Source organism: Thunnus maccoyii, chromosome 9 (assembly GCF_910596095.1).
Source record: "Thunnus maccoyii chromosome 9, fThuMac1.1, whole genome shotgun sequence".
Taxonomy (NCBI): Eukaryota; Metazoa; Chordata; class Actinopteri; order Scombriformes; family Scombridae; genus Thunnus; species Thunnus maccoyii.
The window spans coordinates 22,921,865-22,949,675 of record NC_056541.1 but is presented as its reverse complement, the minus strand read 5'-3'; the positions used below and the strand labels follow the sequence as shown (position 1 = coordinate 22,949,675).

General features: G+C 41.3%; 5 protein-coding genes across 12 annotated transcripts in view; 3 read left to right on the top strand and 2 right to left on the bottom strand.

Annotated features, from left to right (window-relative positions):
* rtkna (rhotekin a) overlaps window positions 1–5,487 on the top strand; it is a 58,071-nt gene extending 52,584 nt beyond the window's left edge. For 4 of the 8 annotated variants that reach the window (XM_042421732.1, XM_042421735.1, XM_042421734.1 and 1 more), the window contains 4 exons: window positions 106–237; window positions 1,305–1,470; window positions 1,635–1,739; window positions 3,204–5,487. In XM_042421732.1, coding sequence (XP_042277666.1) covers window positions 106–237; window positions 1,305–1,470; window positions 1,635–1,739; window positions 3,204–3,919 — 1,119 coding nt within the window. In that variant the 3' untranslated portion in view covers window positions 3,920–5,487. Of the gene's footprint in view, window positions 1–105; window positions 238–1,304; window positions 1,471–1,634; window positions 1,740–2,411; window positions 2,509–3,203 lie in introns of all 8 variants that reach the window. The other 4 variants (XM_042421733.1, XM_042421736.1, XM_042421740.1 and 1 more) reach the window with 3 other exon arrangements.
* Window positions 5,488–6,277: 790 nt separating this feature from the next.
* mblac2 (metallo-beta-lactamase domain containing 2) lies at window positions 6,278–9,661 on the bottom strand. Its single transcript, XM_042422463.1, has 3 exons — window positions 9,072–9,661; window positions 7,536–7,750; window positions 6,278–7,015 (listed from the first exon to the last, which is right to left on the bottom strand). The coding sequence occupies exons 1-3, from the start codon at window positions 9,511–9,513 to the stop codon at window positions 6,842–6,844; spliced, it is 831 nt and encodes a 276-aa protein (XP_042278397.1). The 5' UTR covers window positions 9,514–9,661; the 3' UTR covers window positions 6,278–6,841.
* A 106-nt stretch (window positions 9,662–9,767) lies between these two features.
* On the top strand, window positions 9,768–13,881 carry polr3g (polymerase (RNA) III (DNA directed) polypeptide G). Its single transcript, XM_042422464.1, has 8 exons — window positions 9,768–10,060; window positions 10,231–10,362; window positions 12,124–12,253; window positions 12,897–12,962; window positions 13,046–13,105; window positions 13,188–13,252; window positions 13,379–13,507; window positions 13,616–13,881. Exons 2-8 carry the CDS (start codon window positions 10,252–10,254, stop codon window positions 13,703–13,705), a joined length of 651 nt encoding a protein of 216 aa, XP_042278398.1. The 5' UTR covers window positions 9,768–10,060; window positions 10,231–10,251; the 3' UTR covers window positions 13,706–13,881.
* Window positions 13,882–13,892: 11 nt separating this feature from the next.
* Window positions 13,893–18,036, bottom strand: lysmd3 (LysM, putative peptidoglycan-binding, domain containing 3). Its single transcript, XM_042422462.1, has 3 exons — window positions 17,931–18,036; window positions 16,408–16,683; window positions 13,893–15,502 (listed from the first exon to the last, which is right to left on the bottom strand). The coding sequence occupies exons 2-3, from the start codon at window positions 16,672–16,674 to the stop codon at window positions 14,798–14,800; spliced, it is 972 nt and encodes a 323-aa protein (XP_042278396.1). The 5' UTR covers window positions 16,675–16,683; window positions 17,931–18,036; the 3' UTR covers window positions 13,893–14,797.
* Window positions 18,037–18,145: 109 nt separating this feature from the next.
* The window catches only part of adgrv1 (adhesion G protein-coupled receptor V1), a 113,428-nt gene continuing 103,762 nt past the window's right edge, over window positions 18,146–27,811 (top strand). The window contains exon 1 of the mRNA XM_042422460.1: window positions 18,146–19,346. The gene's annotated coding sequence lies outside the window, so the exon portion shown is untranslated. The remainder of the gene's footprint in view (window positions 19,347–27,811) is intronic.

The window sequence follows — 27,811 nt, the reverse complement described above, 5'->3', positions numbered from 1 at the left end:
TTTCTCCTCCTCCACTTTTCCTTTCCTATTTACGTTGCCAACTCTTTTTGTGTTTTTCTGCATTGTTCTCTCCTTGCTCAACTGATCTCTCATTCTCCCTCACAGCAGCTGGGAGGTGACCCTCAGAGTTGGACAAAAGTGTACGCTGTTCTGAAAGGAACAAGCCTTTTCTGTTACCATGGGCAAGAAGATGTGGAGGCTAACGTTGAGCCAGCTTTCACCATTGCCATCAACAAGGTCAGCAAAGGAGTCATGTGAAAATAGAAACCCTATCTGAAATGAGCTTTGAAGAACCCATACAGTTGTGTATTTTTTGGTAACACCTAAGGCATCCGCAGCCTAGACAGTAAGGAACTGACCTTGTGGATTGCTGCCAGTTTGAATCTTAAGCCAACTGGTAGATTCTGAGCCAAAAGAAGTAAATAAGACATGACTTCTCCTAGTAACTACTGTCAGTGTGCCCGTTAGCAAGACACTTTGCCCTCAGTTGCCTTAGTAGAGCTTCTCAGTAGCAAAGACAAGAAAACTGTGATTGTGCTCCTCAGCTTTCAGGTGCAACAGTGTAAATGTTCAGCAAGGCTGAAAAGGAGCATGTATGGATAAAAAGCTTAAAAGATTTAAAAACTGAATCTGTTCAGTATCTTCTAGAGTCTTTGCAAACACAATAAGACACAGCAGTCTGCCCCCCATCCAATCAGGAACCAGATATCTCTCATCCTCCTATTTTTCCAGGCACAAAAGTGAAGTGAAGAGAAGTCAGTCAGCCAGTCAGGTTCTCAATCATCTTATTTCCTGTGTCTGTGTCTGTCAGTTGATGCCTAAGGGGCTTCTCATTCTTTCCGTAGTGACTCATTCAGTCTTTTGTAGCCTCTGACCCTGAGCACACAGCTGATCTAGAGTCATCTAACTCATTCAGATCAGGCCTGTATGACCCTTTGTCAGCTGTCTGGATCTCCCAAAGAGGAAGGAGGAGGGAGAGCAGTGTGATGAATGGATGAATGGAACAACACTGCCATCTAGTGGTTGTGAACAGACTTAGACACATTTGGAGTAGAGCAAGGAGGTGGGAATAGGGAGTCTGCACCTTTTGTTGGATAATTGCTGAAGGGAAATGGTTTGGAAGAGGACTAATTAGTGGCTTTATTAGCGAGGGCTTATTGTCAGTGGGGACTTACAATTACAATTGCTGTAATGATCACTTGTTGCAGCACATAATTTTGTTCATTCAGGAGTATTGGCATTCATCCCTGATTGCAGTCATTTTGTGGCAGATGATTGTATTCTTTGTCGCTCTCGTGTTTCAGGAGACCAGAATACGCGCTGCAGAGAAAGACCCTCACAGTAAAGTTCAGAATATCTGTATCAGTAATCAGTATGGAGGTGAGGAGGTCACACACACGCTGACAACAGACAGTCGTGAGGACACACACCGGTGGATGGAGGCATTTTGGCAACATTTCTATGACATGAGTAAGTACTTGTTATGCTATATCACAGGAAATTTGTGTGATGTACACCCGCTACATACTCATAAATCATCATAGCTAAGAAAGGGACTCCATCTCAAGGGCATGTAGTACATTGTAGTATATGGCTTGGTTCGTTGAAGATGACAGTTTGTCTCCAACATACAGGCCAGTGGAAGCAGTGCTGTGATGACTTAATGAAAATTGAACTGCCATCACCAAGGAAACCAGCCCCTGTCACACCAAAACAGGGTTCCCTTTACCACGAAATGGGTAAGACATCTCCCTGATATAATAATGTATACATAATTCTTAAAAAAAACATTTGAGTTGTGAGGAAAAAATAAAAGCAATGGTTAGGGAAATCAGGGAAAGAAAGCCAAAGACATTTCTTGCATCGCATGTGACTGTTTGCAGCTTTGATTCCTTGGGTCTATGTGCATGACAGATGCTGTCACAATTAAAATTTCCTCTCCAATATTTCAAACTCACACTCTGCTTTACTTCTCTGCACGGTAGATAGAATGGGTCTTATCTCTGACACGCTGACTCACTCTCTGTCTTCTTTCTCCTTTTCAATTTTCCTTGTGTGTCCCAAATCCATCACTCCTTGCCTTTGCCTCTTTTGTCCTTCTTTATTATTTCCTTGTATCCCCTTACATTATTCATGATCATCACTACATTTTTCATCAACTTTCACTTTTAAATTATAATGGGTGAATCATCTTTACCCTTGAATGAGTCTTTTTTGTACTCTCATCATGCCTCAATATTAATTTCCTTAATAAACACCCATACACCCATACACATAAATCCTCAATTCTTATCATGCCCATCAATACATAAAAAAACTGCACTCCACCTGTTGCACACCTCCTATCCACTCCATCTTTCTTGTCTTGCCAACCTCCTTCTTGGTTTTCCTAACTCCCCCGCCTCTGGCAGCCCCCCTTGCCACTCCCTCCTGTGAGGGTCTTCTGCTGCAGGATAACGCTGTGTCTGCTGAGATTCGTGCTCTGCTCTCATCCTATTACAACGACAGGTGAAGTAACAGGAGTAGGGCCTATATATATATATATATGTTATGTTGTGGTAAATGTTACAGTCCAGGATTTATTGCATGTCCGGGATCAGTCTCATCTGGTTAATAGTGAGTAGAATCAGCAAAACATTATAAGACAGAATCATTTTGTTTCGTCATCGTTCATCATTAATAAATAATCAACATTAAGACACATTCAGATTTGAAGTCTTTAAACACTAAATCTCTTTGACTACTGCATGTTGCAATATGTTGTAAGAAGATGTGCAGGATCAAAACATACTAAATACAGTTTGTATTTTACTCTTATTTATTATTCTGCACAAGTGTACAATATATTACAATGCTAAAGACAAATTACAAAGCCTCCTTGGAGGGCAACAAAAAATCAGTTCATTTTTTACAGCTTCATTTAATGAGCTGCAAATATCTCTAAATCCATCCAGAATACACACTTGCACTGTAATCAATATATTCCCTAATTACTGTCTTAGTAATTTGAATAACTCATAAGAATTTAAGGTTTAAATTAATTTGAAATCAAAACTGGATTGCCAAATTATATTCAGAATAGTAAGAAAATCATTACCTGTTCTAAAAAACAGGTAGTGATTGAATCCAAACCAATCATTTATAATGGGTTGAAATCCTTTTATCAAAACTGAGCTCAAGCTTTTAATGCCTCTCTCCTGCAGTTATTGAGTCATCAGATGATCTCAGCAGCACTGTGTCAGACATCCTGGCTCGGAGGATGCAGGAGCTGGAGCTCCGCAGCCAGCTGGGCACCTCTCCCACCTGGATGTCTGTGTTTGAGGAGAATAACCCCAAAAGCGCTGGTCGCCCTCATCCCTGTACTTCTCGCCTGTCTGGCCACAGTCCCTGCACCCCTCATCGACTGCCCCGGAGCCCTGTGAGCACTCACCGCTGCCCACAGCCGGGTCTGCTGTCCTCAGATGCAAGTCTGACCTCAGACAGCGACAGCCACTGCAGCACCAGTCCCTGCTCTCACCACCACGGCTGGCCCGAGCCCTCTTCAAACTTCTCTCTCTTATCATCTTCCCCCTCCCGCCTACGGCCACGCACTCTGTCGCTGGATGCTAAACTCAGCACCCTTCGAGGGAGGGGTTACGGAGGAGGAGGGACCTACCAGTGCCCCTGCCAGCCTCCTCCCTCCTCGCTGCTCACCCCACTTCCCATCTCCTCTCGTTCACCTCTGTCACAGCGCAGCACGCAGACCACGCTCTCTTGCTCTAGCTCCACCTCCAGCAACAGCTCCAGCACCAGTGAGGGCAGCCACAGCCCCGAGTCCTCTGAGGGGGCTCCCTTCTCAAGGCCCTCCCCGGCTCGACGTAGCCTCAGGAACCTCAGGGCCAGACTTGATCCTCGCAACTGGCTCCAAAGCCAGGTGTGAACTTGTTTTCTGAAAGACAAATTACACCGCCCAACAGTGGCAACAGTGCTCATTAAACCATGGTTTAACTGGCTTAACATAATGTGAACCAACCTCAGGCAATCTGCTAGGCCACATGCACGGCCCTGAGGAGGATAAGATGCCTCTAGCCTGTTGGAGGATGGATCATGGAAGACCCCCTTGGGGCAAACTGGAATGTCTTCTAACATAAAAGACAGGTGACAATCACTGCAGGCTACTCTATTCTTTGCAGGGTTGCCCCGATGTAGAAGACAGTCCAAAACTAAATAGGAGGTACTCAGCTTGCTTTGGGAACTGATGGGTCATGCTGCTTGGGAGACAGTGATGCTAAGAACTATGGACTTGCTCCAATAAACAAACCACACTAGGCCTATTCTCTGTCTTTGGAATCGAATTCTGCAACTGGAAACGTTTTTATTTGTCCTCTGCGTCAGCCATCCTGGCTTTGCAAACATTGTTTCAAGGTCATCTCTATTAATGCACTAGCAGGTTTTTGACTGGATGTATTTTATAAGCAAAGGTTTGCAGTGTTTATGCTATGAAAGCCAGAGAGCATGTGGCCAGACGGACATGCAAGATGTGATGTAATCAGTCAAAAGTATTTTCAAATGTTAAAAACTGTTGAGTGCGGAGGGAAGGGTTGTTGTATTTTGCCTGTACTGTGATATCTATTTCAGTGTACTTATCATCTAATATCCACACGAAATATGATTTTTGTGGTTCTCCTAAAATTACTATGCACCATTTTGTTTATTGTTTGTTTTCTTTTTGTTTTGTTTTTTTGCATGATTTGACTTACAGTTAAGATGTTGAACTACTTGAGATTATTTCAACAATGAATCTGGTGAAAGCTTAACTTAATGCAAGTGCTCATACTTACTGTACTGGTTATTACTGTGATCTCTTCAGGGTAAAAATCTGTGCTCTGGTCTTTATATTTACACGTTTATCTGCACACTATCGACAGGATATCACCACAATTGGGTGGCAAATGCTGACATACTCAGAACCCTAGAACAAACTGAATTAAACCAAAGCTTGTGTATTACTGAAAGCCCAAGCCATACTTACAGTATGATTCTGCTACACCGCCTCACTGCTTTTGGAAAGTCCAATAAAATGTGAAACATCCATCAATCTAATGTGTGTTATGCAACACAGAAGCATTTCATTTTATGGTGGCTGTATTTTAGGCAACTTTCTATGAAATTGAGTTCTACTTTAATCAATCATTAGGTCATGATGGTAAGAGAAAAATGGTTTGTTTACACTGCCACCTGGTTATAATTTGGGAAGTTATTGCCATTTAGACAGCATGTGAAAACAAATCTTACAGGAAAGTCGGTGTCCCTTGTCAGTGCAGTAAAGCCTCCTCTTCTCTGTCTGTTGTTTACTGTGGACTTTACTATGGTAACAGTTTCTCTGTTGGGGCTCAGAACTCGGGCAACCATTTCTACTAAGAATTAAAACTGTCAAATGCTTGAAAACGGCATTTGTTACTGTAATTTAATTTTTATAAGTTAACAAATAAACCTCCTCTCTTTGTCTTTTGTTACATTATTGATTTTGTTATAAATGCAGCTATGATTATTATATTGTTAACAGATGATGTGCAGATCTTTAACTATAGATAACATTGAATGTTATAACCTTGCAAGAGTTTCCCGTGTTAGCAGGCTTTGTGTTCTGCATGTACGCCGTCCCAAAAGGCGAACATAATATGAGAAATATGGAAATCTCATGTTTAAATAATATAACATTAATTATAATAAATGTTTTATCATTTAAAACTGCCTCCGTTTCTACGCACGTCTACATTAGTCTTGTTTACATGAAATACAATCTTCAGAAATCTGCTATAAATAGTTCACACCAGATGGTTTCATTAAAAGGTAGGTCTGTCAATGGCAAGATCTATCAGGTTGAAATCATTTAAAAAGCTCCAAAGTCATTAATTCCAACTGCGTATCTTACATTTTCATGGATATATGAAGACATTCCACTTATATAACACCTTAATGCAAAGTTGTACTGCTTTTGTATTATAATTCTGTATAGTAGACTAGAAAAGTTGGCTCAGGGAAACTCTCTTTCTTCTCCACCATGTACACTTTTGCCTGCAGAGGGAGAGCTTTCTGTCAGATCAGTCGAATAACTTAAAGGGCTCGACACTTGATGGATCATACTGTATTCTATGCAATTCTGTTCTGCTTCTCTTTTTCCTTCCTGCAACAAATCCCATATAGGAGATGTCATCATATGTGAACGACAACAGATACAATTCTACATACAGTGGAAGATGCAGCAGTCTCTGTTATACAAGCATCACCAAAGGCAGGTAGATCAGAGGCTTTATTGTCAATGTTTCGATAGCAAAGCCATAGATTAGTCAATTGTACAAAGCACTGTTACAAACATAGGAGGTAGTGGATGCTGAGTCTTCACTGAGCTGTGTAATATGCATAGAGAAATACTATGGCCATATTGACTCTGTTTCAAATGTCGGAGAACCCAAAGCTCCCTGTTTTCTGTTTGTAGTGCAGAGTTGTACCATTTGTTGTGCTATTGGAACTTCACAACTGCTTAAAGTATAAAAAACATACATCTAATCATATTAAACCCAAGAAATACATATTCATCAGTATATAACAGAATCCACTAATAAATATTTTATATTTTACGCTTCATATGATACTGATTATTGACTCATGTAACCCAATAGGGGCATTTTACAGAAAGTTTGGCAATTATATGATTTCTGTTGGATTACATAAGTAAATGAATAAAGTTACATCGAGATACAGATAAATTAGGGCCTCCTCACCCTTCATCATGTCCTCCATAATCATACAATTTGTTTTTGTGCACTTGTGCTTCCTCCAGCTCCTTGATCCCCTCTCATTAGCAGGCACTCCGTGGATTAGATGCCCGCAACGCCACCCCAGCCAGAGTACTCCAGGCGAATGTAGAGAACTTTGCGGGGCAGGTTCCAGCTCTGCTGATATATGTGGATGCAATCCGATGGAGCCGTTTGGCACCAAAGGTGTTGTAGTGTCCTGGGAGGACTTGATCAACCTGTTGATTTGACAGTTAATCGACTTTTCAAATGATGCACCTATAGTACACGCAACATGCACTTTTCACATTGCACAAAATTATCAATTGTGAGACAGTCAAGTAGCATTTCTGTGGATGAATTCAAATCTGCATTGAGCTGTAGATGGTATATAGCTCTGATTTAGAGGGTAGAGAGGGTAGCAACAGCTGAAAAACATATTTTCATCTTTCACTTTACACGGTAAATGATGACCCTTATCCATTCGTTTCTTTTTTCTCCATTCATTCTTTTCATTCTTATTTTTCAGAAAAACACTGTCTACTTTTAGTAAACAGTAGAATCCCCCTGTCACTGGGGTGATTTATAAAAGTTACTTAACCTAAACTGTACAGTTGACACTTGAAGTTGTATTTACAATCAAATATTTTAGCATTATAGCATCAGATATCTTGTGCCATCAAAGCTCAGTCAATCTGACCAAAGAATGTGGATCTGTTGATGAGTTTAAGGCCTCACTTTGGTGTGTTTTAGTGTTACCTGTTCGCTGTCCACCAGCCCCACCAGACGCTCACAGCTGCTGATGTAGTCACTGACGTGGCTGTATGGCAGCCAGTCGATCATGGCGCCGTCGTACACAACATCTCCACTGAAAAGCATCTTATTGTCACGGTCGTGGAGGCAGATGCTGCCCCGAGAGTGACCCGGCATGTGAAGCACTGTGAGCTGTCTGTCACCCAGGTTAATGACGTCACCTAGACAGGAGGGAGACAGAGATAGTACCACAATTAAATTCACACATACAAAAAAGTTATGTCTTGCACCCCCATTACAAGACATAGATACACATCCTAGATCCTTATTTTCCTCATAATTTGGCAAGCTGGAATCAAGCCAGGGTTATATTTGTGTTTCCCACACGTCACATCAAATCCACATGAGTTTCAAAGATTAGGACATTCTATTTATAATCAATACTTTGGTCAAGACCAGGTATGAGTCGGACAGTGACAAGGGGGTGAAAGTGACACACCAAGCAATGAGATATTCCAACTGCACTGCAGCAGTAGCCCTGACACAGCAGAACAAGTCTGTGTATTGAGCGACTGTGCAGAAATTACACTCTGCAAGAATACAAAATCTTCTGGAGTTTTGGTCCATTCTCCAGAAGCCAAAGCTGCTCATCCCATACTGACTCTGAGAAAAATGCAACATCATTTGTAACATAAGCTTTGTGTCCTAGTTATCATGAAATGAACAAGAAATGTAATAGTGCCGAATGTGAGTTTAATCTGTTAGCGATTGATATTTGTGTGTGTATCTGCTGACAGCATAAGTGATGGATAAATCAATGCTATGAGGTTATTAATACTCCATGTGATGCTTTCCATAAGTACATAGTCAGTCTCTGTGTTCTCTTCTCTTTTGTTCTTTTGTTTTCTTGAAAGCCACAGAATGCATCAAAGCCATCAGCACACTGGTTTATAGAGCAGCTCTGCATGTACAGATAACAAAAGAGTAAAGCTTCCAACAAGACAAATGATTTCTTACTTTTCACATATTGTTACACAAACTATCAATACAGTGTGTTTAGGGTGGCCCACCCCCTTGACAAATGACCTGTTCCTACAGGGTTAGCATAGCTCTTCTTATGTAGTAAGGCCTTTACACATGTGTAAGCATTAACTCATATCTCACACATGTCAAATATGAGTTAATGTTAATGTTATATTCATATAACATTAACATATAAGCTTTGTGCAAACCCATCATGAAATGGTTGATGATACTACATATTGTGTCATATGTTTTTTTGGTCTTCTGCCAAATTCATTGTGCGGTAAAATCCTCTTGAGGGCACAGAAAGGATTCTGTACGGAGCATAATGTGCAAACTGCAGCTACTGAGTCCAGGCGCATCCATTAAATATCGTCTAATAGCACTGGTATCGACCGTGATGCATATCCCTAGTTATATGCATTTAGACCATGATTTAGACCTTACGACCCGGTCTTTGATCACAGACCCACTCCCCCTTGCATAGATCATATCTGCAAAGGCTGCCTCTACACCTACCCTCCTGCAGTATGTGTGTGGGCTGTACAGCCTTGACTTTGTAGTGCCTTGCCCTCCATCCTGGACTGGGAGCCTCGGCTATCTCCCTGTCGCTGAGCCAGGTGACCGTCTCGAAGTTGTCTCCGTTGGCCAGGGCATCGACCTCGGCGCTGTGGACGCCCACCTGTTGGAACTGATGCAGCCCGCCCGAGTGGTCGAAGTGGGCGTGGGTGGCGATGGCCAGCAGCGGGTTCTTCCTCTGCGGATCCTCGCCGAGCAGCCTTTTAGCGTCGATGTAGTCAGGTAAGCTCCTCAAGCCCAGACCCGTGTCTATCACCACGTCCTGGTGTGTGCCGCGTAGCAGCCAGATGTTGGCCCGGTTCTCCGACTGGTAAAATCGCTCCTGGATCCAGAAGAGTCCGTCTCCGAGCGATTTGTGAGCGTACCAGTCGGCTGCAGACATCCCAGTTCATGTACTTATCGACGTCAGCTGATGCGGGTGTCGCGCTGCTGTCAGGCGGTTTTGCGGCGAAGCTGTTAGCTGCAGGTGATATGTTTTCATTGAGGTTAACGCGATGGTGGCCGACGACACACCCTTGTAGGAGGAGAGCGTTGTCATTGGTCGAACCGGTGGATGACGAAAGCCTGAAAGCGTGCTACTATTGGTTGTTTATACGTCATGCCTTCTCCGACGTCACACGGGGCGGGGAGAGTTAAAGCCACATTTACGCATGCTGGGTGGTGTAGTGTGTTCACAGGTCTCCACGCCGGTGTTAGCACAGCTTTCCTAATCTCCATGAGGTTTAGTCGTGAATTTAATGATTTCAGGAGTTTGTTTACGAGCCGAACAGTAGACAGAACTGAGTAGTTGAATGTTAATGACAAGTAAACTCGAAAAGTGACAATATGGAGGCTCAGTAAAGGCTAAATGCTGCTGAGCAGCCCTGAAGTACACAGACTTTTAGGATTTTACGTCTCCACTTTAGGAGCAATTAATCTAAAGTCCCCTAGTGAGTATTATTGTCAGCTTCTTGTATGTGGAGATGTGAATCTGATGTAATATGTCAGGGTCAACCAACGCTGCATAGTAGGCAAAGTCAAACGATCAAAGCTATGGTACATTAACTTGTGTCTACACGTGTTTGACACTGACTGAAGTCGTGTGGACTCTGTGCTGCAGGTGCAGTGGAGGCTTGCAGCCATGGCGGGTAAGGGCCGTGGAGTAGCTGCCTTTACCTTCAACATTGAGGCTCTGGGCATCGGCAGGGGCAGCATGCCAGAAGCCAGGGTGGGGCCCAGTCCGCTGTTTCCAGTAAGTACCGACCACACATACACTGTCTCTCTCTCTGTCACACACACACACACACACACACATCACATTGCAGTATATTAAACTCGCCCTTAAGCCATGAAAGTGTCAGAGAGAAAGAATTCAGACCTGATAAAGCAGAAAGGCAGATGAAATTTGCATGGAATTTCAAAAGTAGACATGTATTTGTAAACAAAGATATGAAATGTGATGTTGTAGACCTATTTTTATTTTGGCATAAATGAATTAATAAAAAGGTAAAAGTACTTATTATGACCATAATGGTACTTATGGTCATGTGAAAAGCCTGCACTTTTTTTAAAAGCAGGGTCTCGTTGAGTGCCTCTTCCTAGAGCATCCTCTTATAACACACAGTATCATTTGCTGTAGGATGTTTCTATTATTTGTTGTGTGATGCAGTAAATAGAGGAGACCCTGGGGCTAAAATGACACTCAGCCCCCTATTTATTCCACTTTCTCCTATACTCTGTGTATTGTGTATGTGTCCTGTTACCATTGAATGCTCATAATGTTTAATGCACACAGCAGACTACACATGACAGCTTAAGTCCCCCTCCAGTCAAAAAGTTTTTTTCCTTTACCTGGATGTTTGAGCTTCACCGTGCAGAATGATATATGTGCAGAGTTTGACACTTTAAGGACATTTTCTCATTCATCTGCTGAAGAGTTAAAGTTTCTCTGTGCTGTCCCAAAATCCCAGTTTAACACATGTACCGACAAGCATGATTTGTGACATCACAACTAGTTTAGAACCAGTAGTGGTCCAGTAAGTTACAAGTTATTTACAAGTGTGATGTCATGTGGAAACTTGAAGCCCCCAGTGGAGACACACTTAGAACGGACTTTTCAGTGAAGTAGGAGACATCTCGTGTTGGGCATTTAAACTTTTGAAAATAAAAACATTTGCATATTCATAGATTCTGGATTTTTCTATGAGGGATGTATAGCAATGTCATTTTAAGAATGTTTTAACTAGTTAACTGAACTTTTTTGTGTACAAAACAAAACAAAACAAAAAAAACCTGAGACACAAATTATTATTCCAAGCATTATTACTTTATGTGTTAAAATATGTCTGGAGGGGATCTTTAAATATATTTTGCGTTAAGCCTTTAAGTATCCTTCACTTGTGCTTGGCTGAGAGTTTGCACGTCGTATGTCCCCCTGATAAGTGATGCACCAATTTTTATTACTTTTACATTCACTGATTGAATTTGAATTTTTATTTTATTTGATAAGGACATTGCAATATTATATAGTTCCAATACAGTGCATGAAACTGATGTGCTGCAGAATTTATAGCATTTGCTAATTTTCAACTCTTGTCCCTAGTTGGGCTTTACATGTACAGTGTAATTAAAAAATACAGCTTTCATTGTTATAAAACCCAGTATTGTCCAGTACCATGAGCTGTTATTTCTAATTTATACCAAAAGGCTGTGTATTATTATAACTATGTGCACCATTACATGGCAGGCTGGAATCAAGTCTGGGCTGCATTTTAATTGTCCTCATACAATCTCATTCAGTTCAAGTTAAGGGTTAGTTTGGTATTGTGTGGTACTATTTTATCACAGCATTTTACTTCAAATTATTTAATTTCACTCATCAATTAAAATGTAAAAAAAACTGGAGCCCTTAGACTGCCTCATTCAAAGCTTTTCAAATCTGCCTTTTGAAAAAGAAACATAACTGTCGTACATAATTGATATCGTTTCCCTTCCATAATCAATCTTCCTCCAGAACACAGACTTTAAGCCAGTTCCGCTGAAAGCTGGGGAGGATGAGGACTACATGCTGGCTTTGAAACAGGAGATGAGGGGAACGATGCAACGTCTACCACACAACATCAAGCCCCTGTCCAAAAAGGCAGGTGAGGAGGAGAGTAGTGCATTAGAAACCTGACATCTAATAGAAATGCTATGGCAAGACAATTGGCTTCTGTGAAGGAAGATAATACAGCACTTAGGAGCTGAGACATTTAATTAGGGTCCTATCTGGGAAAAGGAGTGAAAGGCAGATTTATGGCAGAATATTGAGTTACAGCTGCTGCTTCATCTGGCAGTTTTAATATGATTGCTATGGTCTGGCCTGACAGGCCTTTACAGTTCCCTTAGTCAGCAATGAGCTGAATATGTCCGTAACTAGTGGAAGATCTTATCTTGTCATAAATGTTTTCAGATGTAGTTTAGGTGCTTTGAAATTATAAAAAACATAACTCTCATTACAATAATCTGAGCCTTAATAGACCATAACCTTTACAATCACTAAGCTTGTTTTGGGATGAACAGGATGGTATGTGTCACTGGTATCTATTATCTATATTTTATAAATTCAGTTTCATTTGTGAGGACACATTGTAGCAAAGAATTAGGAGCAGCACCCAGTGGTTTATGTTCATACTGTATATGTATGGTTCTGATGAATTGCTCAATGTGACGTGAGCGTGAATGGAGACTTGTTTTGAGAGAGAGGAATGTACTGAAACAGGACTTTCTCTTATTTACATGAAACAGAGGTAGAGCGATACACGGAGAGATATCTGAAGCAATGGCAGATGGAGGATGACGAATGGACTCCAGGTACTGGTATAACATACTGTCATGGGATTAGAGCAAATTGAAGGGGGAAAAAAGGAAAATAATGTATATTCTTAATATTTTAGATTGGAGCCTCTTCCCAAAAGAATTGATGCCACAGAAGAAAAAACCTCGTGTTAAAGCAGGTATTTAAAATATATTAAATCCACTAGGAAATAATGAAGATTAATTCTGTGAAAATGAAGATTAAATGATTAAATCCAACAGGCACAAAGAAGAAAACTGTGAAGACAACAAACAAAGACACAAAGGATGTGCTGAGTAAATTAGATGTAAGTGGCTTAATGTGGTTCATGTGATTTATCAAGTCATTGATGAACGTGCCAAGAACTAAGCATGTCCTTCTGAGCTAGCTAATGTTTCATATAAACAACTTAATGTTAATGTCAATATTTTAGGAACTGGAAAAGAAAGATGATGGGAATCCTGAGAAATCTGACGATGAGAGCAAAAAGAAAACAGGGAACGAGGAAGAGGAGGAGGAGGAAATTGAAGCGGAAGAGTATGATGAAGAGGACATTGAAGAGGTTAGATAACAAATGAACCTCATTTTGAAATGTTTTATCACAAACTTGCTCTAGTCAATGTGTAAGAACCAACATTAATATTCTCCTTTTATCCACATTTCTTTATAGGGCAACGACTACATTGAAAGCTATTTTGACAACGGTGAAGACTTCGCTGCAGACAGTGATGACAATATGGACGGCGAAGCAACATACTGAGACTCTCACCTCAACCATGCACTGTTCAACTGAACAATCATGTGATCGTTACTATTGGTTAAATATTGTAGATAAGTTTGCTAAGCAGAGTGATAGTTTTGTTTTCCTTGTTTTGTGATCTTGAAAACCAAGATTTCCTTAAAGACTTGTGTAAATAAGAAATGCCAAACTATGTGCACACTGGCAATAATTTATTCAAAATAGATTTATTTATTCTTCAGCCTGTAGCACTTTTCCACAGGTTGAAAGGCACATACTGTCAACAACACGTAATGCTTTTTCATAAAATATCAAGTGAACACAGTGATAAAATAAAAGGGCTATATAACAAAGTCTAAAATTTCACATAATTTACAAGTATGAGTCACTGTGGGAATACTGTGAATTTCCCGATTTTCTCACCATGCTCTTGGGTTAGAAATGAAATGCAGTTCTCTCCAGGCGAGTTAAAAGGAAAATTCACGCAACTTTCAAGGAAATTCAGAATTATAATTCAACTTTTAACCCCCAATACTGATAGTGTAAGTAAAGACTAAAGTATGATAGAAATAAATTAATTTTATATTCAACACAATGGCAGCAATCATACATTTCCAACAGATGGCGTTGAAAAATACACTATTACAAACATGGCAAAAAATTGGACCAATCTCAGTAAAAACTGCTTTAAAACTAGATCCCCACAATTAATGTTTCTCTTAGGGTGTGGCCAATGATCTGACACTGAGTGTTGCTGAACACCTTGGTTTGTTTTTGTTGAACTCCTTGGACAAAATTTACTCATTTTCTGGGAATGCAGCAGCATGGATGATAACAAAACTATTGCAAAAACAAGATGAGGAAAACTCCTTGTTTTAAAACCAAACAAACCTAAATTTGTCAGTCACAGGAAATTAATGTGGTCACACCCTTGCTCATAGTATCTCAACCCTATAAAAATTACTGTTCCCACTACAAAGTGACTTTCCCTGTCAGACAGATTGCATTGATGTACCAAGTCAATAAAAACTACTAAAAAATGGGAACATCCTCCCAGTTTTATTATGTCTCTGAGTTAGCAACAAAGTTGTATGTAAAGTTTATAATCCCTTGCTATGTTTTCTCATTCACTCCTTGTTGAACATCTCCTGCTTTATTCGCACTGGGTTCCTGCTGCTCTCCATTAGCTCCATTTCCAGCTTGTTGTCCAGGTCCAGCCCCTGCATGACTGTCTTCTCTGACAAGATTGCTATTCTGATGTCCAGGAGGCATGTTGCCATTACCTTGCGTAGGGGCGCCATGATGGCTTACATCAGTTTTCATGAGAACCTCATAGTACAGCAGATAAAACACAGGCGTAACAATGCCAACAACCAGCATGATAGCCACAGCCGTCCACCATCTCATGCCCCAGTCAGCGCCATAATAAGGGTCCTTTCTCTGTACTGGTTTATACTCAACCTCTCCCAGCAGTGGCTGCTGTTGCTGGAGCGTTAAGGAGGACACAACCTCATTCAGGCTGCTCCGAGATGGGCCTGTGGATTTCACCAGCCGCTCGATGTCCTTGTCCTTCTCCTGGAGGAACCCTTCCACACTGTCCGTGGAAGAGGATGAGTCTGTGGAGCACTCTGAGGGAAGGGCGGTAACGGGGGAGATCTGGGGCAAGCGCCTGGATTCTGAAGGGGAGGCAGATTTGAGAGGTCCAGTGCTATGAGTTTCAGTGAGGACACTGAAGCGCTTCACAGGAATCTTGACAGACCGCAGAGCAAAGAAATCCTGCTCTGTCAAGAGGTTGTTAGCACGTTTAATATCAGCCACCTAGGAAACACAGAAGAAATGTGAATTTATTTTACTGCTTAAAAACACAAATTTCTATGTTTTTGAATATCAGTCAACCACTAAACTAGAATGGTTCTTGGAGCAAAAACTAACTGCAGTCAACCCTCTATAAAACCACTATGTTGGAAATAATTCAAATGAAAATACAAGAAACAACAAAACCCAAGTCAACATAAATTAAGAGTGTTGTCAGCATGATTATGGTGGGATTATAAAAATGGTTTGCGATGACAGTTCAACAAATTTTTATAAGAAACGTTGCCATGTTATTAAGGAGCTGACCTCTATATGACCTCTCTGACTCAAATCAAATAACTTGAATATGTTCTAAAAGTAAGTGTTTTGTGTCATGCCACTATACCAGTCATAAACAGATTTATTTTAATTAGTACAGAAGTATTATTTGGTGGCCAAAAACAGCCTGATGAGTATGGATTTATTTTACGTTTGATTTGGGAACACTATTAGATATTTGTGCAAATGAATTAACTTTATTTAATACACCCTTTATTTAAATATGCAACATTTTGTGACCTGAAAATAACCACCTTCTCCTTTGTTCTCACTAGAGAGTAGTTTAAGCTTATAAAGACCAGGGATCAAAGCATGGGTGAAGACATGAAGATTCTGGTTATTGGACAATACTTGTTACTGATGTAGGGAAGAGGTGGATTCATTTTGAGACAGATCAGATTTGACAAAAATAATTGTTACTTACAGCCCTAACTGTTTTGAGGGCCAAGCATGTTTATGTATGTGTTGTAATGTAAGGAAAGAAAAAAGATAGTCTACTTCAAAATGGAAATGGAAAGAGTTTGAGTGGGTACTCCCCAGAGAGATGAAGAAAGACAGAGAGACACATTGACTGATTGTCTGACACGTACCGAACAATGGTACTGCAGGGAAATACTGTTCAGGGTGTCACCCTCCTGGATATCTCTGGTCAGGTAGACAATATCATCTAGCCTCTCTCTGGAGGTGCTCCTCCGCAGCCTCTCTCTGCCACGTGGCCGCAACTCGTAGCTCTCACCATCCTCCTCTGACAGGTCATTCTCCGAACCGTTGTTTCCAAACAGGTAGGCATGGCCGCCATTAGCAGGCTGCACCATGGTGGCTGACTGGAAACCATAGTGCTGGCTTCTACTGGACATTTTTTTTCACTGTATTGGAGAGAGCAGAAATAGGCTTGAGTACAAAACTTGTACAGTCTATTTTTTGGCAATATCAACAAGGTACGCTTTAAGTGACTGCTGCTTCACTGCTTGGAAAAAATGTGGAAGTACATGTAGATGACTATTAAGTAATTGCTTTCACCAGCCTAGTGTCCACCAGTGTTGGATGTGTTCATAACTATATCCTAGTATAATTTCAGCTGTCATTGTAATCCCAAATGTGACCACTGTGTCAGATAGCACTTAAATATAATCTTAAAGTTTTTACATATCAAATGAAATTAGACTATGAATGGAAGCTGGTCTGTGTGAACTTAATGACAGCATACAAGCACAAACGTGCATATCTTTCTCTGACACCTACAATTAACTGGTGTTTGTAGCGGGGAAGTTCATTTATTACTTTCTTATTACACGTTTCTGGTAACTCGAACGAGCATGTTCAGCATATTGAAAAACAAATCTAAAGTCCATCTCTGGCAGACCTGGCCATGCAAGTTGGAGTACAACCAGATAAGACTCACTAAGATAAGTGACGATAAAGGCAGCAACGTTACATTCAATCACCGAGATAAGAGGGTGCTGTGTTTATGTAACGCTTTCCCAATACACCACCAACTAATGTGACACCCTGTCAGATACGTTAACCTACCTATTCCCCTTGTCATTATTTACCGGTATGAGCTCAGCGATCTATAGATTATTCTTGTGCGCCAGATTCCTGCCTGACATAAGGTGATAAAGAGAACTAGCAGCTAGCTGGCGACTTTCACCACAAGCACCCCAACTACCTCCTTCTTTAGCAAGTAGGCAGGGATACGATGAACTATCTGAGCTTGCAAAGAGTAACTGTGGCAAAAATCCCATATAAGTTAAGTTAGCTACTTGACTATTTCACCTCACCTAACTAACGCAAAGCAATTACAAAATAACACAGCTAAAGCTAACGTGTACCTCAGTCGATGCCGTTGTCCTGTAACTTTAGAAATACGTCTGTGTAAGCCACCAGATCAGTGTCTAAAATGAAATGTCAGGTTGCGTTTGTGTTGACAGAAGTGTAATGTAGCAGCAGCACATCCACAGTTGGCTAGGTTAGCAGACTAAGAACCACATAGGCTAGTGCTAACTAGCGTCCACCTATGTTATGTGGCGAGTAACGTTTGTACATTTCAATCGGTCAGGATACGGTTGATGAATGATATGATTTGGAGGAAGTCGTCAACACCTGCCGTTACCTGAAAAAGATGAGCAGTGATCGATCAGTTGTCCTGAATAATATCCATACTTCCACGGGTTTGTCTTCGGTCTCACTGTGGCGTTGGTTAGCGCTTAGATACTTAAGCCTGCTAGCTACTGTTAAAATGCAACCTCTCACGCCACGTCAACAGAATATTTACGTAATGACGTTACCACAGACACTTCCAAAGCGCACAGTTTTTTTAAATCACGAGATGGCGCTAGATATCAGGACAATTAATTGCACTTCAGGAACAACTATCGAGATTTTAGGTTAAAGTTATGATTAGATTCTGAATTATATGTTCAGATATGCATATTGTTATTAACCAACGTTTCAGCGTCCACCTATTTCAGTTTTCTGTTAAGTAAAATACAAGCTAATGTAAATGTAACATAACGGCTAGTTAGCGCAATAGTTGTTTTTTTTAGGGTAGTGACATTTTTAATTTGTTTTTAAAATAACTCAATGGACAGGAACGCTAGCTTTTTAATCTAACTATTTATAATTTTTGGCAAATTCCATACAGAATGCAATGAACCAATAGAAACCAACTTTATCTTATTTCTACTTGATATTGAGATCCACTACAAAGTTAGCTAAAAAGTTGATCTACCTTTTATAATGAGTGTTACGTTAAACATCATAGTAGGTGGTGTCACGTGTGTTATGGCGATAGCTGAGAACGTATTTTCGCTTTTGTTGCTTGTATTTATAGAACAATATGTGCCCCTGCTTGGGTGGGGATGCAAAAGACTTTTTCTCTTTTTTTCTTTTTCTTTCTTTCTTTTTTTTTTGTATACAACTGTATCTGTTTGGGCCACTACAGATTTTCTTGTACGCAAGTACAAATTTACAAAGTTTATGTGGAGTGACAGCAGTGGGGAGATGGACAGCAGCTCTATGCCTGATCAGCTCACAGGGTGGAGCTGTCCGCCACCACACTGAGCACCCTTGAGAGACAAATGGGATTAAAACATCTTGTCTCATTAGGCTCAGCGACAGGGAGACATACGAGCTGGAGCTCTTGTGGAACAGCAAACTAAGCTTTGTGTCGGGACAGTGAACAGTGTATATGCAGTAGCGGTGGCTCTCACATGGCTGCAGGAGCCCGGAGCTGTGTGTAGACAGAGGAGAAGGTCCTCCGTCTCTTGTTATTTCTCCTGCCGGCTTCAGTCCCGTTAGATGACATTCGCGCTTTATCCCATGTTGTTTACCGGGAACCCGAATTTGCTGCCGAAGGAGCAAGCGATCTCAGTAGGTTTCTTATAAACAACACTTAATGATGCAGTTATTGGCAGCTGCTTGAGAAGAGAAGGAGCTGCGGACCCCGGGAGCGCTTATCGATGTTATCCTCAGCAATACAAATATTGTAGTCATTTATCTTGGACAGAGAGGCCAAGCAAGGTGTCAGGTAAGCTGGAATTATTTATTTTATGTTTTTCTAGAAAAATATCTTGTTTGCCCGTGTGACTATAGACTAATAATAAGGATGTGTGACGACCAGGCAAAAGTTTGCTGGATTCATTTCATAGACAAGACTTGAGGATGGGAGATGATATCGCTTTGTGACACACGGTTAGATTGTCTCCTAGACAATGCAAACGTCTTAGATTTATTTTTCAGTAAGTGAGTCAGTAGCTTAATGATTGGTGACTCCAGGCGCTGTTGCCAGTGGTAGATTAATAGGGCAGAGACTAGAGGAAACAAATGAGTAGTAGATACTCCTCATCAATTATGCCAGACAGCTCAAGCAGACATATTGTATAACACTATAAGAAAACAATTAAAAGTGGTTGGCCGCTGCTAATTTCTTTTTACACGGTGCCAAAAATCCCCCTCGGAGCAGCTAATAAAATTGAAAAGCCTAAATATTGATTCAGCGCAATCAGTAAATGAATGGCCGGGTAGCCCATTGAGGACGGAGACAAACGCTTCCATGGTTACATCCAGGATCTCCAGTGTGATTACTGCGCTTTGTGTGGCTCCTCTCTCCCACTGAAATAAAACAAGAATTCAGAGGGAACTGCCACACATGGTGAGCCGCGGACCCGCTCATAAAGGCTCCGTTGACTAATCTATAGGCTTTACTCGGGCCATAAGTAATCTTGGCACACTTTGAGTTGCGCACATGTGCTGCTACTGTTAAATAAACGAGTGGTGCCTGTAGCCTCATTGTGTTTGCTGTTTGTGGCGCAGATGTCCGGGGCTTCATAATTTACACCAGTTGATGGGGTGGGGTTTTAAATGCTTGAATAATTGAATATGTCCACCTTATCTCTAATTGATTTGACATGATGTCATCTCGGTGCGTCCCTTGTAAATCTCTTTTGTTGCCTCCTCTGTGGTGCCTCAGCAGAGTTAAATCCTTTTTCTCACTGGGGAGGAAGGGAGGGAGCTGCTTCTGTATCCATTCAGCACTTACACCTGCTCTCCCCCCAGCGCCAGCCTTCACCGTTTCCTGCTTCTGCAATGTATCTTTGTATAAAAGGGGTGAAATTATGAAATCAGATGAGGAATTACGGTCTGCCCCCTTTTTGTTTGCAAAGAAGCAGCTAAACTTGCCATGAAATGTTCTCTATTTTAACACCTGAAACCTGCATTTATATTTCCATGATCACAAACCCACATGTTACAGTCAGCCAGTTTGTGTAGATTTGGGATCCTCTGAGATCCTCACTTGCTCAGAGCTCAGGTCCTTTGTTTGTCAGTGTTTATGTCATCGCCTGGCAGGGGTCAGCCCCCAGTCGGCTGTGTGAGGGTCTGAATGTGATTCACTGGGCGGAAACTGTTTTACTGCCTGCTTCTCTCTCCTTCTGTCTCACCCCCCTAATGGCTACACAGTACAAAAGGGGACAGTGCCATAAAGAGAGCCTGTTTCATTGATGAGAGGTGCTGAAGTGTTGCACATAGGAGACAGGACGAGATTGATGTTTGCCAGGGATGAGAGGGCTTACATTCCCACTGTGTGGGGATAGAGGGGGAAATAGTAGATGAGGGCACAGCTCTAGATACACTTTACCGCCCTGCAACAGGCTGTCCGCCATGGATCACAGTTGGGGGCAAGAGTTGTAAAGAATGTCTTTATCTGTTGAGTGAAGGATATTTGCAAAGTTGAATGGGAACTTATATACAGTTATAACAATCCTATTCTCGATCTGCAGTAGTTCACCATTACTCCTTCAATGTTCTGCACTATATACATTGAAACCTAAGTTATTTGGTTGTTTTCTTAGGTGTTTTCCACACCTTACCATATATCTAAATATGCAGTATGTAAACCTTATATATCCACTGAAAACTCAGGCCCAGGAAATAATGTTTCCCTCTCCAGGAAATATAACAAATGCCTGGAAAAGAATTATTAAGGTGTTTATATTGTGCATGTACTGTATGTGCATTAAATGTCTGTTTCTATGATGATAGAGAAGGAGCTGAGAGTGACTGCTCTCCAATGTATCCCCAGGAGGAAATCGAATTTTCTATTTGTGAATAAGTAGACCTGATGTATCTTTTGTCTTCTCCTTAGTGAATGATCTTGTGTTCTGTATTAATGTTTTTCATAATGTGGGAGGAAAAAAAAAACGGCAGACCTATGCACACCTCTTTTTAGTTATGGTCTGGTTTTCATTTCCACACCTTGAGAGGATAAAATGTTGCACCTACCTTCCCATTTCTCTCTCAAATTACCATTACCCTCAGAAGTACCACGCAGTAGAACAATTCATAATCCTTTGGTGCATGACAGTCCAGATGTGTACCTTAAACCTGCAGTAGCACTATGGTGGGAGTTGACTGGGTTCACTGAATGCTTATTTGAGTTTATGAACCATAGGTGTTAACATTTTTGAACGGCAAACCAAAGACATATTTTTGTAGCCTCAGATTCTCAGCCATACATCGGTGCATGTGCCATACAGCACATATTTTTTAAACACAGATCAAGATGCTCTTTCTTTTAAAAAGAAAAATCACAGAAAAGCAAACATGAGGCGAACTGGGACCAAGGACAATAGTGTTTGCACAAGCACTTGACATTAAGTTGTTTCCTGTAGCCGTATATACTGTGCAGAGTGACTGGATTTGATTTTAACTAGTGGAATTAATTTTCACAGATTATTGTTAAACAGAAGTTTAATTTGGAGCTATCTCATTCAATGTTTGGTGCATAGTGTTTTGCCTCCTGATCTTTGGCCCATGTGGTTAAAAAGGCACTGCTGTGGGCAGAGAGACCATGAGGAACAAGTGTACTATAAGGTCAAAGAAGAAATCTTCCAAAATCTTTGTAACAAGAGACAAAAGTAGACAAAAGAATATGACCTACACCACTCATGAAACTGAAAATAATTAGTTTTTATTGTTCCTGCAGGTCTCCTGTTGTTTAACTTGACTAGGATCATGAGGTCTGATGCCACCATGTCTGGAAACCCTGATACACTTTCTTCTAGATTTAGTGAATAGACAAATTCAAGTCATAAATACGTCTCGTATAACCTACTCTGGGGTTTAAATAGCTTGTTTTGAAAAATTATTTGATAGCTCATGCTTACGCAGAAGAGACAGTATCGTGTTTTAGTAGTTGTTGTCCTTGGAGCAGAGGGACAGGAAAGTGGTGGGCCCTCAGCGATGGCCAACAATCCTGAGGTCTCTTTAGTGGGCCTGACCAACCACATATTGTTCCCGGTGAGAGGATTCTAGTACGGTTGCTGCAGCGAACCCTCGGCCATGACCTTGCTGTCAACTCTCATAATCACACACTCATACATACACATGTACTCTTACACACAAGCTTTTTGTTATATCTTGCGCTCCGTAGGGGCGACGAGGAGCCCTCCTACAGCTGCCCAGTATCTCCATTCAAGTATTAAACTTGACCCCTGACCTCTTGTGATGTTAGTAAAGCTGGTGGTCTCAGAGAGGTCAGCCTCAGAGCCTTTCCTACCTGCTGTGCTGAATATAATGCATGACCAGTCTCTCTACTATGTTCATAAACACTCAAACAAAAATTTAATTTCTAATGTTTTTACAATATTTCCACTTTATTCGATGCTAATTACAATCGCGTTAAACCGAAGCAGCTATTTTTCATCTCAACTTGCAAACTTCATGGAAAATCAGTGCAGGAAGCACAGAGAGTAACATCCTTTTCTCAGATGTCAAAACATAATGAAAAGTAAGAACATTTAGGAAGGCTGTTTTTCTGGTTCCCATTTTCTTGGCTAGACTCTACATTGATTGTTAAATTTAGTTTCAAGGACTGCTGAAAGCATATTTTCTTTTTTTTCTTTTTTTTGATCAATGAACAACTTACTATCCCAAAGCCATGAACGTTTTTCAAAGCCTCATTTGATGAATAAACACACTCTTTGGTTGCCCTTCACTGATCCTATTCTTTAAACGCGCAGACCCCCACATGGGTCCCGCCGTACAGCCATAAATTCCCATGGGTTATACCCCTCGCCTGGATGTTTTTTTGGGGAGCCACGTGGAGCAAATCCCATGGTGCCCCCTGCTTCCTGTACTAATTTAGACAGGTTGGGTTGAGTGGGTCACACTCTGAGTTCGGCTGGAAGGACTTCATGGCTATCCATCCCTGGACCCTTCCTCGTTTGTTAATACCCCTCTGTGAGTGAGTGTGTGTGTGTGAGAGAGAGACAGAGAGAGAGAGTGAGCGGGAGAGAAAAAAAGGGTCAGGACACTTATTTAAGACATAAACCTGTTCTGTTGATGTAGGTCACTGACTCTTAGATCAATCTTAGTTCTCTCCATAACCTTTCCACCTTATTTATCCACCATCACCCCGCGTATGTATGACTCATTCTGTTTTCATCCGCACACATTCATCCCTGCCCCCCTCCCACCAGCCCTGTTCTTTACACCAGCCCTTTCTTTCTTTCTTTCTTTTCTTGTCTTTCTCTGTTTATCTCTCACTTCCCTCATTGTACTGTAGTTGGTCATGGCAGAGGAATTCCTCGAGTAGGTGGGGGTAGTGATTTGGGGGGGTGGTTGATTCGAGAATGGCTGAGATGTGGCGGAGTGTGATGTATTCATCCACTTTCTCTGGATGCCTGTCATTATAGATTATAGCTTTGTGAGTAAAACATCTCAAGATCACAATCTTTCGGTAATAAACAGACACGGATCTCTGTGTTTTTCACCGTATGATCTGTGAAGCACTGCAGAAGAAGAATGTTTGACATAAGTTAAAGATGCTTATTAGTTGAAGGTAATATACTGCTGAGTTTGATTAGAGTGTATGAAAGGATCCTTTAACAAATGTATGTCATATAAATACTGCACACACCTGTAAGTGCTCCCTTACATTCACGGTTACATAACATACTTTCGTGTGAATAACTGGTTACAAATCAGTAAGGTAGATTACAAAAAAAATAGTTTTTATTATTTTTATTTATGATAATTAGGATGTGAGGACAGCACTTGTTTAGGGATTTACTCCCTCCGGCTTCAGTGCTGCCATCTGGCCCTTAGGTTTTCATTGCTTCCAAGGCCTGAAAGAGGGGCTCCCCCACACCTACTGTACCGTGGCTGTGTGTGCAGCCGTGTCCTTGTTTAGGAGTGATAGAGTAGAGCAGAGAAAAAAAAAAAGAGGGAGTCTGAATAGGATGGTTTGGATTCTGTTCGAGAGTAGGCCTGCATGCCAAAAAGTGGGAGAAACAAAAGAATAGAGAACTGTGGCAATGTTAGAAATGCACACAAAACACAAAAAGGAGCATGAGCGAACAAAAGCCCGCTCCTTAAAATTGTGTGCTGGTCAGTGAATCGTAAAGTCCCGCTTCTTCTCCAATGAAAATACACCCCCGTTCTGGGTTGCCTCTCTGTTTTGGGAACTCTTTTGAAATGCAATTAGCATTTCATCCAGGCCCAACTGGTTACATGCAATGAAGTAATACCCTTTCTAATTTGGCCCATTGGTCTGGGAGGCTGTGGAGAGCACAACCTTGTTTAATCCCCTGAAAGTGCTTTTCTGTCTGCCTCCATCACCGTGTGTCATACAGGCTAATCAGTCAGCCAATGCTTAAACTGGAAAATGCTCTAAATTGCTAACGCACTAGTTCCTACTCAATTGGAACTACTTTCCTTTTTCTATATTCCTTCCCACTGTTTCCTAAGTAGGAGAAAAAAAACTCTTGTTTTTAGTTATAGGGACGCGAGATGCCATTGGCACAACATAAGAGCAGCCGACCACAGCCGTGTGGACAATACCTCAGGAAAACTCTCCCTCTCTCTGTTTCTTTTTCACAGTGAAATGCACACTTGATTGGCAGCCTCTTGCCCCTGAAGTAGAAATGCCTGGTTTGAAAAGTATCTTCTGACAATAGCTGGAAGGCTGACCTCATGCATTTTTGTTCCTTAGAGAGGCATTCATTCAAGTGTTTTCTAGGTCCCCTTATGTGGAATGGCATAATTTGGCTGCAATTCAGCACATTGCCATACTCATTTCCCAAAAATCTCTCTCCCCCTTCTTGTTGGACTAATGGTAGGTTTTCTGTTTTTCCCCTCTAAATAAATAGAAATCTGTTTTTTGGGGGTTGAGCTCTCCAAAATAAGCCCAGTGAGTAACACAGAGTTTTTGTCAGATTTAATGATGTATGTTTTAGCTCTACTCGCTTATTAAGTTTCTTAATTTCTTCTCCCCAACTTCTCTGCATGGCGAGAACATTCACTGATCTAAAAATACCAAAGGGAGAAACTACATGTGAAGTGCAATTATGGGCTCGTGAGTTGACCGGGTATGGCAGTCGTGGCTACGCCGGGCTGAGAACGGACGGTGGGTGGTTTCTGAGGTAGGGCCCGAACACATTGGGGTGGTGGCATCGCTTAGAGAGTGCAGCTCAAACAGAAAACAATCCAATAAACAGAGTCAAGGAGGCACCGTGGTTTTGGGCCAAGCACATAGCCTGAGACTTATAAATACAAACTGTTCTAATATACTGTAGCAGCCTTTCTATTACGAGAGAAAAAAACTGTTTACACGCACTAAGTGACACAGTGGTATTATTATTATGTTTTGTGTTTAAGGTATTGAGGACCTTAATGGACATTTTTTTGTGAGATATTTTAAGCAACACTATTGGTAGCCACTGCCTTCCCAAATTAGGCACTTTTCCTATTTAGTTTGAACTCTGAATAACAATCCGGCGGTTCGACCACAGGATATGTCCATTTTCCAATGTTTACAGCCCTAAAGCACTGGCATAGCAGTCACCCCTTACATGAGGCATAAATACAGATTGACAGATGTTGAGGCTTATTATCACCTCTTTCTGTTTTGTTTACTTATCTGCTTATATTTGCCAGTATCAGTCATACTGTCTATTTGTTTGCGTGGTTGGTTTTTAGTGTGAATTTGTGCTGAGGAAACACACAAATGTTCCAGGAACACTGTTATATTAGTTGATGTTAATGACAGAGCAGTTTCTTTTTGTGGCCAGACTGACTCCAGATCACCGACCAAAGCTGTAAGATTGATGAATGAGATCCCACTCTTGGCCTCCCAGTGTCAGACAACTGGAGATTGTGTGTGTGTGTGTGTGTGTGTGTGTGTGTGTGTTACTAACTTCCAGATATAACCACAAACTCTTCACCAAGGGCGTCTCAAAACCAGGGAAGCCTCAGGGCAGGCATGCTGCATGGGAAAGCCCTTGATTAAGACTCTGCAGACTGTTATACCACACACCCTTGACCAAAAAGGAAGTTAAAGTATTTCTTTCCTCTTTTAAACCTTCCAATACCAGGTATTTTCAGTGAAATATAGGGGAAAGGCAAAGTCTTTAATATGATTATAGAGGCTGGTACATTACCACGAGAAGATCCCAGGGAGCTTAAGTGGTGAAAAGAGATGACACATGCTGAATTTAATGAGACTGTTAACTTTAGCATACTTTTTTGGTTAAAGCTAAATTTACGTCACTCACTGTCAAACATGCACACAGCACGTTCCATACAGAGGATCCTGCAGTGTCACGCTTACTACGATCCTCCGACTGTGAAGTCTTAGGCTTGCAGTGAATAATTGATGCTAAAGATTACGACACGCAGACCACTGTCAGGAGAAACCCTAGAGGCATCGGCGCCGTGCGCTGACCCCAGGAGCAGCCCTGCAACCAGACACCTCCTCAGCACCTCTGACAGGGATATCCAGTAGATCAGTGAGTGAGTGTGTGTCTGTGTGTGTGCAAGTGATCCAGTGTTACAGTGTTTTTGTGAACCAGACTCCTAACACTGTTAGCTGCTGTAAGAAGGGCTTACAGGTGATGGGGTCAAACCACCGCCGACCAGCATTGATGTTATCACTGTGACTGCTGATTGTGCTTATCAGCTTGGAGCCCGCTGAGAAGGCTTTCTGGTGGAGAGCCATCCATCACAGAGATACGGGAAAATGAGTTGGAAGTGATAGGGAGACAATCAGAAGATAGAGAGGAGTGAGTGATTGCAAGGGGATACTAAAGGGATACCCCATAGATAGTATATGCAGGTTGTGGGTACATGTGCATGTGTGTGTTGCCATTGTTCCCTTTAGCTTTGATCTGAGCTTAGCCGGTGAAACGAGCGGACTTCATGACACTCGTTTAGCTCAATAGCCAATACTAAGAAACTTTCCTGGCAAGCACAATGCCTGCTTGTGCAAGAGGACCGTAATTCTAAATGACTCAGCATATTGAAAAGATGAAAGAAGTTAGCTGGAAGTATTATGTGCAGGAGAAAAATGGTTATGGTGAAAGCAGGTTCAAGGTCAAGGCTTAATGAGATAAGACTTGACCTTCATGAATTTGTACTTAATTGTTTGTGAAGAATGATTCAGGATTGTTCCAGAAACATTCATGAGCATCCTTACTTATTTAAGAGTACATTTGT